This window comes from Salvelinus alpinus, chromosome 21 (genome assembly GCF_045679555.1).
Source record: "Salvelinus alpinus chromosome 21, SLU_Salpinus.1, whole genome shotgun sequence".
NCBI classification, from domain to species: Eukaryota; Metazoa; Chordata; class Actinopteri; order Salmoniformes; family Salmonidae; genus Salvelinus; species Salvelinus alpinus.
In genome coordinates, this window is record NC_092106.1 from 20,037,746 (window position 1) to 20,051,751 (window position 14,006).

The following is a 14,006-nucleotide window of genomic DNA, read 5'->3' on the forward strand; positions in this document are numbered from 1 at the left end:
CTCTATAATACTGAAGTGGGTCACCTAGTTGGTCATTTCTGATTCTGAAAGACACGTCCTTTCAAAGTAGCCCCAGATCCCATCACATATTATTGGGACAGTCAGACATTGTGTTTTTGGCTCAGGCGTGAGGGTGTGAGCTTTGACCCAAGCTGGAATAGTGAAATATTACTTCCACCGGTCTGTCCTCCATTGGGGTTTGTTCCTTGGTCAGCTCCTATTCCATCTGTAAGTGGTTTAACACAGAGGGGAATTAACCCTGGCTGAACATTTAATGCTATTTACTAGGAGACCAACTGAAAGGGGTCTGAACCTGGAAATGAACTCGGCACTTTGGAAATTCTTTGTTTGGTGTTGACTTAGACTCAAATGAGGCTACTTGTTGAGGTAATGTAGGCAGGTCCTCAAGGCAGACTTAGGTGTGTGTCCCAAATTACACCTTTTTCCCTATATAGTACACTACTTTTGACCAGAGCTACTATGGGACCTGGTCAAAAGTATTCCCTGGTAGTCCTGTGTGGCTCAGTTGGTAGCAAGGTGCTTGCAACGCCAAGGGTCGTGGGTTCGATTCCCCCTGGGGTCACCCATATGAAAATGTATGCACACATGACTAAGTCGCATTTGGATAAAAGCGTCTTCTAAATGGCATATTCTATTAGTGCACTATATAGGGAATAGAGGGCCATTTGGGACTGAGCCTTCAGTATCTTCTGTTTTGAAGCATTGTTATTGCAGTGTTGAAGCCGCATCTTGGTTAGGTTTGAGCCATCAATTTTCAAGAGCAACAGAATTGTTCTGCTCTCTTCGGTTTTACGAAAACGTATTGTTCCTTTACCCAAGCTGTCACAGCAATCTTACATGTTGTGTCCTTTCCTCCAGCTCTGTCTGTATATAAAGTACATTTCCACTCACAGGTTGCATAAAACGGATGTTCGAGAAGTGTGTTTCCAGTTGAGTTCCACACAGCCGGTAATTACCACTCCATCCCCTGCCAACCGCTGAGGAGGTGAGAAGAGGGCACAGTTGCTGTCTGCAATGTTTGTGTTGTTCATGGTGCTCTCATTCTAGCAAAGTACAGTGCCAGTCAAAGATTGATAAGGATTTTGATAGTGGCCTTTCGTCCTCAGCAGCAAGGTCTGGAACACTACGACTGTATAACCCATTACCTGGCAAGAACTCTCAAATTAGGCCACTTCCCACCCAGTTTGAACACACATGCTTTATCTTGGCCAGGTCGCAGTTGCAAATGAGAACTTGTTCTCAACTAGCCTACCTGGTTAAATAAAGGTTAAATAAAATAAAAATAAAAAAGATGCACGCACACAGCGCTTGGGCACACACACCCTAAAGTAGGTATTTTCCACAAAAAAAGCGACTCCTTTGTTGTTTTTGCCTAGAGCCACTTGAAGTTTTCTATTCCAACTTGGGATCTAGAGAGAAGACAACACACAGGTTTACGGTTACTGATGATCACAACAAACGCTAGTGAAAAGACCGGTGTCCCCCAGGCTAATTACCAAGCGCCGTGCACTGAAGGAGTAGCTTGTCTGCAATGTTGTTGGCTGCCTGCTGCTCATGCTATCTAGCTTAGGCTAGCCTAGCGCTATCTGTCTCCGCTGTGCTGCAAAAGTGATTCAGTGAGTACAGCCTGGCTGCTCCCTCCTCCCCCTCTACTCTCCCTCCTCCCCCTCTACTCTCCCTCCTCCCCCTCTACTCTCCCTCCTCCCCCTCTACTCTCCCTCCTCCCCCTCTACTCTCCCTCCTCCCCCTCTACTCTCCCTCTCCCTCCCCCTCGGTCCTCTCTCTGCGGGGCCATGTGCTCAGCACCCGCATTGCATGTCATTCCGCCTGAGCTGTGTTTATACCCACACACGGCACAGTGAAACCTGCTCTACTTTCTTTCACACAAACAGATCTAAACGAGGCCCCACTACTCCTCTAAGGAAAGGCGGGGGGAGGGAGGGAGTCATGTTTGTCACGTGCGAATGAAACAAAAGCTAATTGTAACCTCATCTCCCCTTCTCCCCCTCTTCCGTCGTCGTAGCGTGCACTGCCTTGTCGTAGCTGCAGGGCTCTTTTTCAGTGTTTCTAAGGATGGTAGGGACTTACAGTGTATTCGGAAAGTATTCAGACCTTTCTTTCTCACACACACACACACACACACACACACACACACACACACACACACACACACATAGTACCAGTCAAAAGTTTGGACACACCTACTCATTCCAGGGTTTTTCTTTGTTTTGACTATTTTCTACATTGTTCTACAACTATGAAATAACACATATGGAATCATGTAGTGGCCAAAAATGGGTTAAACAAAAAACAATATATTTGAGATTTTTCAAAGTTGCCACACTCTGTCTTGATGATTGCCAAGCGTATGCAAAGCTTTCTCTCAACCAGCTTCACCTGGAATGCTTTTCCAACAGTCTTGAAGGATTTCTCAAACCTATTTAACTCAGGAGTGATGTGATAGTTCCCGTTGCTATGTTCGCTGTGTGTGCTTATTCAGAATATATGCAGTATTAGTCAGAAGTTTGGACACACCTACTCATTCAAGGGTTTTCTTTATTTGTAATAGTTTTTAGATTGTAGAATAATAGTGAAGACATCAAAACTATGAAATAACACATATGGAATCATGTAGTAACCAAAAAAGTGTTATAAAAATCTAAATATATTTTAGATTCTTCAAAGTAGCCACCCTTTGCCTTGATGACAGCTTTGCACATTCTTGGCATTCTCTCAACCAGCTTCACCTGGAATGCTTTCCAACAGTCTTGAAGGATTTCTCACATATGCTGAGCACTTGTTGGCTGCTTTTCCTTCACTCTGCGGTCCAACTTATCCCAAACCATCTCAATTGGTTTGAGGTCAGTTGATTCTGGAGGCCAGGTCATCTGATGCAGCACTTCATCACTCTCCTTCGTGGTCAAATAGCCCTTACACAGCCTGAAGGTGTAATGTGTCATTGTCGTCCCCAAGAACACACTGGCCTCCATCATTCTTAAATGGAAGAAGTTTGAAACCACCAAGACTCTTCCTAGAGCTGGCCCCCCGGTCAAACTGAGCAATCGGGGGAGAAGGGCCTTGGTCAGGTAGGTGAACAAGAACCTGATGGTCACTCTGACAGAGCTCCAGAATTCCTATGTGGAGATGGGAGAACCTTCCAGAAGGACAACTATCTCTGCAGCACTCCACCAATCAGGTCAGACGTTAAAGGCACATGACAGCCCGCTTGGAGTTTTCCAAAAGGCACCTAAAGGACTCTAACCACGAGAGACAAGATGCTCTAGTCGGATTGAACTTTTTGGCCTGAATACCAAGCGTCATGTCTGGAGGAAACCAGGCACCGCTCATCACCTGGCCAATACCAATGTTTTTCAGCGGCAGGGACTGGGAGACTAGTTCGGATTGAGGGGAAAGATGAACGGAGCAAAGTACAGAGATACTTGATGAAAATCTGCTCCAGAGTGCTCAGGACCTGACTGGGCGACGGTTCACCTTCCAACAGGACAATGACCCTAAGCACACAGCCAAGACAGCGCAGGAATGACTCCAGGACAAGTCTCAATGTCCTTGAGTGGCCCAGCTAGAGCCTGGACTTGTGTGCCAAGCTTGTAGCATCATACCCAAGAAGACTCGAGGCTGTAATCGCTGCCGAAGGTGCTTCAACAAAGTACTGAGTAAAGGGTCTGAGTACTTATGTAAATGTGATATTAGTTATTTTTTTTTTTTATACACTTGCAAAAATGTCTAAACCAGTTATTTTGCTTTTTCATTATGGGGTATTGTGTGCAGATTGAGGGGAAAAAATCTATTTAATCCATTTTAGAATAAGGCTGTAACGTAATAAAATTTTGAAAAAGTCAAGTGGTCTGGATGCACTGTATTAGTAGGTGGATCAGTACAGGCTGATACTGAAGAGGTGCGTCCATGCTTTCTCTGGTTTCTTGTCATGTGTTCTGTAGTATCCATCTGCTGTTCTTGGCCTGTTTCAGGTACACTGTTCTTAGCTTGTCTCACCCTAGCTGTTGCTGTGTGTTCTCTGTTCTTGAATGGGGGCTGGGGCAGATATCCTTGCTTGTGTAGACTACGGTTATAGGTGGTAGTAGTAGTACAGCTTGCCTTGCAGAGTGTTTTGACTTTCTCCAAGGACAGTATTGAACAGCCAAGTGCATACGAATGGCAACTACAGCTAGTATAGCAAGCAGATGGAGGTGTATTAATGGCTAGAAGCAGCTAGCTACTAGATGGTGTAGTGACAGAGGTGGGGCCATAGTCGTTGTACCAGAGCGAGTTCAGTGGGTGTTGGTGTTTGTAGAGCAGTGAGTAGTACATACAGCATCTTTCTCGCGGGCGCTCACTCTGTCTCTCTTTGTCTGTATGAGTCATAGCACTAGGCCCAGAATTCCACCGTGTGTTCATGAGCATGCTTGCAAAAGACATGCCCCCACACTCGCATTCACATATGACTGTCTCCGTGTTACAGCGTTGGCTTTATGACTGCGTTCTACAACCGTTTTTTTTTACCTTGTTATTGCAGTGTTTTATTTGGTCGCTGATGTATGTTTCTGATGCCTTTTTAATATTCTACCGCTGTACAACTGACGCACTGGGACAATGTGCTGCTTATCACCTGACATGTTGCCATGGAAACAATGGCGGTTTTCAGCTGTTGCCGTGACAACAAAACGAGGGGGGCGGTCTGATTGGAGCAGAGTGCTGTCATTATTCATATAGTTATGTTGGTGGTAAAGACCACCCAGACCGGCTGGATGAGACGGGCACAGACATACCTCCCTCTGGGGTCTGTCTAGGACCATAGGTGACTCACCACCAGCCATTCAGGGGAGTCTGCAGCAGTACGCCTTCTACTGGACTGATAGAGCCTTAAACAACACCAGACTGGCTGTCTTAATCGTTTTAACTCTACCCTAACATTTAAATCAAGACAGAATGACAGATCTGGTCTTCTTTAGCTTTAGACTGCACAACAGTCTCATCTTTTATATATATATATATATATATATATATATATATATATATATATACACACACACCTCCCCTGTCCTATAGGCTGCATAGTGTTATCACACACACATCTCCTTTCTGCCCTCCAAGGTAAGGAGCAGTTCACGCATGTAGATTTAGACAGGTCATAGGGTTGGGGTTGTGTTTCAGTGTGCTTGCTTGTGTGAGGGTCCTGGGTTTGTGTGAGTGACAGCACAGCAGAGCATCTTATCTAATCCTGGTTGAAGACCCGCAATTGGCCTTACATCTGTTTATACTTCCATACTGTATAGCAATTGTACAAATGTAGTATGTGTACCTAGTCTCACACACACAGCTACATTATACACAGATACAGGAAGTCCAGGTCTGTGAGCACACAGCTTTATGGCTCTGAGTCATAGATGAGTCCAGCCTTGTTAGCCTTGTCGTGATTCTAGTCGTCTTAATTTTGTCCTGATTGGCTAGTCGTGATTCCATGGTCTTCTGAACCTAGTCGTTTGGGCAATACCCACTGGAGGAGGGGGAATGAAACTCAATGTCTTTATGTCTCTCATAAAGTCAATGTAAAGGTTTCTTTTCCTGGCAGACTCCATCATGGTGTTCTTCCTAGTTGTTTTCTGTCTCCCAGGCAGACCGACAGTATAATCTCTCTGTCCTGGCTGCTCTCCCTCCGTACAGACCTGCCCCGCCCACTACAGCCTGTTTTGTCAGGCCTTTGTCAGCTGACCAGGAAAAGATAAACTGGGTCAGAGAGCCACTGCCCAGCACCTCCCTCTTTCCGTACTCCCTCCCTCTATCCAGGTCTCTCTGTGTCTGTTCTTCCTTTCACACAGTCATGCTGCCTGCCCGGTCATGGTGTAGGGTAATGTCTGTTACTTCTGCTCATCCAGTCACAGGAAGCAACAGACATGGAAATGGCTCTCCCAAGACTTTATTTTCGACTGCTGTCAGTCCTATGAAATGGTTTTGAGTAATGCTTTCAGAGTAGTAAATGAGTGTCCATGTGGTTTAGAAAGAACATTTGTGGGGACTAGCAAGGCGAGCAAAGAGGAAAATGGGAGGGGCCCACAAGGAGGCATATCCAAGCAGTCTCTAAGAGGATGTTGATGCTTGCGTCTAACAACAGTAGTACTACACTCCGAGAGTACTAGTTAGTGTTCCCAGAGGGGATTGTCCTTTGCTCCTCTGGAATCCACCTCAGCCTACCGTGGAAGTGAAGTAGATGCAGCAATTACCTTCTGAAGAAACATTATCTATCGACTGTTGTAAACACTCAGGATGTGGCCGTGGTGTGGTTTTGACAGTAACATAACATTTGACATGTTTCTGTACAGGGAGAGAGAATGATCTCTTGGTCAGAGTGTGTATATAGCCCTGTCTCTGTCTCAACATTGACAGATGAAGTAGAGACCATGGGGTCAGGAAATAGTGTTTGTTTTATTGTTGGTTGTGTGATGTACGGTCACAGACAAGGAAGTGACCAGCATAACGAATACACTAAGGGGTGGCTTGTTTGTCAAGTTGATAAGAAGAGATAAATGGTTTATGCATGTGGTTCCGCGGCTGTTGCTAAAACAACACAGGTCTGAATAGCTTTACTTTACATGAACGCAAATGGAGGTTTATGACATTGGTATGTATGATTTTAATTATGACTAGGTAAACTCAATGTACACATTGAGGACCAATGACACCTGGAATAGAATCCAGCCATACATTTTTTTTTTTTTTTTGTTGAAAAGAGTGACCTCAAAAAAAAAATCTGAATGGTTTGTCCTCGGGGTTTCGCCTGTTAAATAAGTTCTGTTATACTCACAGAATAACAGAACTTATTTAACAGGTGAAACCCCGAGGACAAACCATTCAGATTTTTGTTTTTTTGAGGTCACTCTTTTCAATGAAATTTCATTGGGAAACCAGATTTCTAATTGACCTTCTTGCAGTTCCTACCACTTCCACTGGATGTCAACAGTCTCTAGAAATTGGTTGAGGTTTTTTCCTTTGTGTAATGAAGAAGTACGGCCATCTTGAACGAGGGTCACTTGAAGTGTACTGTTTGTTAGAGGCGCGTGACCAGAAAGCTAGCTACAGTTTGTTTTAATCCTGTATTGAACACAGATCATCCCGTCTTCAATTTTATCGATTAAAAAATACCTGAAGTTGTATTACAAAAGTAGTTTGAAATGTTTTGGCAAAGTTTACAGGTAACTTTTGAGATATTTTGTAGTCATGTTGCACAAGTTGGAACCAGTGTTTTTCTGGATCAAACGCGCCAAATAAATGGACATTTTGGATATATATTGACGGAATTAATCGAACAAAAGGACCATTTGTGATGTTTATGGGACATATTGGAGTGCCAACAACAGAAGCTCGTCAAAGGTAAGGCATGAATTATATTTTTATTTCTGCGTTTTGTGTCGTGCCTGCAGGGTTGAAATATGCTTCTCTCTCTTTGTTTACTCTTTTGCTATCCTCAGATAATAGCATTGTTTGCTATTATTTTTGGATATAAATATGAACTTTACCGAACAAAACATACATGTATTGTGTAACATGAAGTCCTATGAGTGTCATCTGATGAAGATCATCAAAGGTTAGTGATTTAATTTTATCTCTATTTCTGCTTTTTGTTACTCCTCTCTTTGGCTGGAAAAATGGCTGTGTTTTTCTGTGACTTGGCTCTGACCTAACATAATCGTTTGGTGTGCTTTCGTCGTAAAGCCTATTTGAATTCTGACATGTTGGCTGGATTCACAACAAGTGTAGCTTTAATTTGGTATCTTTCATGTGTGATTTCATGAAAGTTTGATTTTTTATAGTAATTTATTTGAATTTGGCGCTCTGCATTTTTACTGGCTTTTGGCCAAGTGGGACGTTAGCGTCCCACATATCCCAGAGAAGTTAAGAACAAATTCTTATTTACAATGACGGCCTATTACTGGTTCTATTGAAGAACTTGTGTGGAACGTGAAACTTCAGTTCAAAGTTTTTATTATAATCAAAATGCAGGCTCTCTCTGAAATATTTGATTGCCCCATTATAACTGGGTGCGTGTTCAAACTGTACTGAGCCCTTTCCTCGCTGTGTCTTACAGACGTTGAAGCGCAAGGAGAAGGAGTACGAGCATGAGATGGAGAGACTGGCGCGGGAGAAAATCGCTACTCAGCAGCGATTGGCTGAGCTGAAGAACGAGCTGAGCCAATGGATGAATGTCATGGAGATCGACCGTGTTCTCAGACAGACGGTTCAACCAGAAGACGACCAGGCTTCTACCTCTACTGCCTCAGGTATGCTCAATTAATCGATTTAACCAAGCAATCAAATTAAGAATTTTGCTTATAAATAGATCTATGGACACATAGATCAAAATTGTTTGCATTGAACGATAACCCTGATTCTCACCGACACAGGAGTAGGTCTCTTTTGCCTGTGTGAAGCAGGATGTGAATTCTGACACCACTTGAAGCTGGGATGTCCCTCCTAGTATTTAATTTGCTCTTCCGACTGTCCATCAACTCCTTGCTGAACCCTACATCACAGCCACTAACAACGCATATGCCTGGAATCCTTACATCATAGTGCAGCAGGAGAGAGGGGTTTTGTCGCAGTAGCGATCCGAGATCGATTTAGAGCCAGTAATCAAAAATCATTTTAAACAAATAGATTTTAAACAATTTTTGTCATAGACGGGCACGAGTCTCTGCTCATCTGCGTGAATGTGCCTTAGGCATGCTGCAAGGAGGCATGAGGACTGCAGATGTGGCCAGGGCAATAAATTGCAATGTCAGTACTGTGAGATGCCTAAGACAGCGCTACAGGGAGACAGGACGGAGAGCTTATCGTCCTCTCAGTGGCAGACCACCTGTATCAATACCTGTACAGGATCGGTACATCCGAACATCACACCTGCGGGACAGGTACAGGATGGCAACAACAGCCCGAGGTACACCAGGAACGCACAATCCATCCATCAGTGCTCAGACTGTCCGCAATAGGCTGAGGCTGGACTGTGGGCTTGTAGGCCTGTTGTAAGGCAGGTCCTAACCAGACATCAACGGCAACAATGTCGCCTATGGGCACAAACCCACCGTCGCTGGATCAGACAGGACTGGCAAATAGTGCTCTTCACTAACGAGTCGCGGTTTTATCTAATGGTCGGATTCGTGTTTATCATCAAAGGAATGAGCGTTACACTGAGGCCTGTACTCTGGAGTGGGATCGAGGTGGAGGGTCCGTCATGGTCTGGGGCGGTGTGTCACAGCATCATCGGACTGAGCTTGTTGTCATTGCAGGCAATCTCAACGCTATGCGTTACAGGGAAGACATCCTCCTCCCTCATATGGTACCCTTCCTGCAGGCTCATCCTGACATGACCCTCCAGCATGACAATGCCACCACGCACAGAACGAGCAGTATGGCTGATTTTCCTGTGATTTCCTGAATGTCAGTGTTCTGCCATGGCCAGCAAAGAGCCCGGATCTCAATCCCATTGAGCACGTCTGGGACCTGTTGGATCTGAGGGTGACGACTAGGGCCGTTCCCCCCAGAAATGTCTGGGAACTTGCAGGTGCCTTGGTGGGGTAACATCTCACAACAAGAACTGGCAAATGTGGTGCAGTCCATGAGGAGGAGATGCACTGCAGTACTTAATGCAGCTGGTGGCCACACCAGATACTGACTGTTACTTTTGATTTTGATCCCCCCTTTGTTCAGGGACACATTATTCCATTTCTGTTAGTCACATGTCTGTGGAACTTGTTCAGTTTGTCTGAGTCTTGTTATGTTCATACAAAATGTGTAAATATAAGTTTGCTTAAAATAAACTCAGTTGACAGTGAGAGGATGTTTCTTTTTTTGCTGAGTTTACATTTATTTTCATATTTGTACTTAAACTTCTTCAAAAGTGACTATACCTCAGCAATTTATTTTAAAAAATGACCAGAAAGGTGAGATTTGAACCTTTCTTGGAGTATGCAGCATTACAGTTCTATACATTATAAAATGGTGTACCATTTGAGGTTCTTGACAATTGCAATTAATTACTTGGGAAAAGTCCCTGAAAGTCCTTGAGTTTGACTTGCCAGTGTCTGTATAAACCCCGTTTTAAAGGTTGTATATTCCTAGACCTAGGTTGTTGTATAGGTGGAGTTATGGGCCAATTTGCGCATATTCACTTTCATTCCTCTAAGTACACATGTAGAACTTCATGAAAATCCTTGTTATTTTTGTTTCAAACCATTTTGAAATGTTGATCCCAATGTCACACTATTTATAGAAAGACCAAACTGCACTAGTTCCTACACAGTGTTTTAAGAATGTACAAAGCGGTCATATCTGTGACGTTATCAAGCGTAAAGTTAATGTGTTCTTTCTGTCTGTCACACAGAGGGTGAAGACATCATGGATGACGACATGGATGAGGAGAATGTTCCGGCAGCCTTACCCACCGTGCCTCAACAAGCCATGCAACCCGAGTTGTACAAGACTGTGACCCCCACTCCCATAACCCCCACCACCTCCATCCTCACCCAACACATCTCCAGCCAACACAAGGCCCAAACGTACCCCCACCCGCTGTCACCCCTGGCTGTCTCGGCTACATTCTCCATCCCAGCATCCAACATCACCACCACCCCTATCCAGGCCATCCTATCGTCTCACACACACACCGTAACCTCCCCTAGCACCCTCTTCCCGGCTCACACACACATGGTGACCGCCCACGCTCATACTCACATGGTAAAGGCCCCCAGCCTCCAGCCCACGGTCATTGCCCATGCCTCGGCTTCCCACGCCTCTGTCATCCAGGCCGTCAACCACGTCATCCAGGCTTCATCTGGAGGAGCCAAGCACATCACCCATCTAGCTCCCTCCTCAGCCCCAGGGCACCACCACCAGCCCATCGGAGACATCCCCATCCACCCTGTTACCCACCTGGGCCAGCACCATCTACCCACCATCTACCCCCAGTCCGTTGCTGTCACCCAGCCAGCCATGGTGGGCCACATCACCCATACTCTCGCCCAGGTAAATGGTACTGCCCCCAACCAGGGCACAACCACCATCATGGGAAAGCAGGCGGCAGTTGGTGCCCAGGTGGTGACACATCACCAACAGCTGCTGAACCCTGTAACTATGGTGACCATGCCTTCATTCCCCGTTAGCACTCTGAAGCTAGCCTGATCTCTGAACCAGGCCAGAGCCATCCTGAAGCTAGCCTGAGAACCAAGCTAAATGAACAGGCCACACCCACCCTGAGGTGGCCAGAGTCAGGCTGAAGTCGGAGACAGACCTCCAGATCTGGAGACCATCGGCCTCAGAGCAGACCAGCCGGACAGGAACCAGCCCAGACTCAGAGCCCCGGGCAACTGAAGCAGGCCCAGAGTGAGGCAGGCACCAGGACTACTGTACTGACAAACAAATGTAAAAGTCTTCATACTGGACGCAAGTCCTCATATTCACTGATGATTCACAAACTGCATTATTAACTAACCTGATGCATTACAGCTGTCAATAAGAAGTAACTCAGAACATTCCAAGAAGAAACTATAAAAATGTAATTTAAAAAATATATATCTTTATAATGGTTATGAGAGGTGAACGACAGCCAATGTTGTTGTTGGGCTGAGTATGATGTCCAGGAGGGTAATGTTGATGGAGTGTGATATTGTATAGGATGCAGTGTAGAAAATCACATGGAGACATTCTCTGTCTGGCCTCCTCCGTGTTCATATCTACAGAAGCAAAACAGTAGCTAATAGTGAGAGAAGGACGTCATCCAATGTCGAAGGCAGTCAGACCTGCATATTTTCATTCAAGACCGGTTTTTATATTTCTGGTACAGGGTCATGTATTCCACAGCCAAGAGTATTTACAAACCACACTACTAATGACTGTGGTGGTGCCACTATTTGCTATTATGAAAGCACCAAGGTTTTAGATTTAACTGAAGTCTACCACTGCTATCAGAGGCCAGGGCCTGTATTCACAAATCACCTGAATAGTTGTGCTGATCTAGGATCTGCCCGTATAATCTCATTCATTATGATTATAGTCTAAACTGATACTAAATAAGCACTCCTACTCTGAGACACTTTGTGGATACGGACCTTGATGTGACCAGAAGGCAAAGCATCCAATTTCAGACCGCTGAATTGGGGTCAGAGAGACTGGCTCTCTGGTTGTGTGATTGGTAGGTGTTGGCACGTCAGCGTCAGCATGGGATCAGTGTGTGTGTGTGTGTGTGTGTGCTAACAACTAAGCGCCATAAAGGAGCACATTGAGGACATGATTGCTGGGACCTCCCCTTCCCACTACCCAGGCACATGGCTGTGAAGTGAAACCTAAAACACGGCCTGGCCGTTCTTCTCCCACTGCAGCGCTGTCATTACTGCATGTACCACAGGCTTCCCCTGCTGGTGGTAAACCACAACTGCATGTAAAATGAGATTGATTGAATGGTCATTGAGTGTACTAGTTTGTAATAACATATATTCAGTGTGTGTGTCCCAGGCAGGAATCAAACCCAAATGCTGGCATTACCAGTTCCACCATGCACATCTGAACCAGGTGATGTAAAGTATAACTGTGAGGACTTTTTACAAAACTGAACAACCACTCAGTTTAGCACAGGAGTAAAACTACAATACTCAAGTGGCTACATATTACCACGATTTAATATATATTTTTTACTAATGGCAGAGCAGGAGCCATAGCAGGCACAATCACTGTAAATTGTTCCTGTAGTATCTATGTATGTGTAATAAAGTAGCTATATAGTGAGGCATATCTTGTTTGTGTTGCAGCAGTGATCTTAACTAAGGCCTTCGGCAGTGTCATGGTAGAGCATTGAAGTGAATGTGGCAGTTTGGGGTTAAACGGCATGGTCGGGCAGTCACCTACGCCATTTTATCCTCTTTCCACCACCCATATGAATTATCTGGTATATCAACTCTTATCTAGATTCTCATGTTAGCCGTCCACTGCACTATTACACGACCTGTGTAGCTGAGATTCAACTTTTAACTTCTAGCACTTTGATATGCTACTTAATAACCCCAATTAAAGCAAAACTGGTTTACAACTGTACATAGCACTCGCAAAAACAGCACGTGACTGTGTCCCTCTTCACTTAATCTGAATGTTTTTGTGTGTGTGTCTGTCTTTGGAAGAATGGACATGGTAGTCATAACATTAAAAAATATATATTTGATCAATCTTTGTGTGGAATGGAACAGTATGTATGTACACATTCAATAATGGATTTAGTGTATTTTAAAGATTTGCCTGTTTTTGCATGTCGATTGGTGATTTTGGTTCATATGTAGATTTTTATGCCAGCTGTTTTCTGAGACCATGTACAGTACTGTATACCGCGGGAGAGCTTTGAGCTCTTTCCACAACGTTTGTGTTTTCCCTATGGAGAAAGTGGAAGTTCTATATTGCCTGTACATTTTGGGCTGCGTTTAGATCTAATTGTCCATTATGTAAAAAGAGAATTTAAATGCATAAGTGGAAAATTCTTAAGATAGTTAATAAATCTTATTACATTTATAACTTCTTGCTTTGGTCAATTTATTTGATCTACATTTTTAGGGTGTGTGTAGGCTCACTTAGCAACACCCTATCGCAATACAAAGTAGGACTAGTAGAAAATGGCTAGAATGGAGAGCCAAGATGTTACTTCCTTTATTGTATTACAATTCATTGCTTCCTTTCTCTTCCTCAATGACTTTATAAAGTGTTGGATTCAATCCGAGCGAGCTTTGTCCACAATGCACTTTTTCAGAGCCCACATTCACGGTAAACACTGCATATGTCGGCTCAATGGGAAAATGCCTTTTTTGGAGCGTTGCCAATCTGCGCTCAGATTGAATCCTGGCCAAAGTTATTTATTACATAAATATATTCAGAAAAAGTAGTATGACAACATTCTTATAAAACAAACAAAATCTTATTTCCTACTTTTGTTCTAGTGT

General features: G+C 44.3%; 1 protein-coding gene across 3 annotated transcripts in view; it reads left to right on the plus strand.

Moving 5' to 3' along the window:
* The window catches only part of LOC139547989 (max-binding protein MNT-like), a 33,607-nt gene extending 20,363 nt beyond the window's left edge, over positions 1–13,244 (plus strand). For all 3 annotated transcript variants that reach the window (XM_071357254.1, XM_071357252.1, XM_071357253.1), the window contains 2 exons: positions 8,123–8,315; positions 10,415–13,244. In XM_071357254.1, coding sequence (XP_071213355.1) covers positions 8,123–8,315; positions 10,415–11,211 — 990 coding nt within the window. In that variant the 3' untranslated portion in view covers positions 11,212–13,244. The remainder of the gene's footprint in view (positions 1–8,122; positions 8,316–10,414) is intronic.
* The last annotated feature ends 762 nt before the right edge of the window (positions 13,245–14,006 follow it).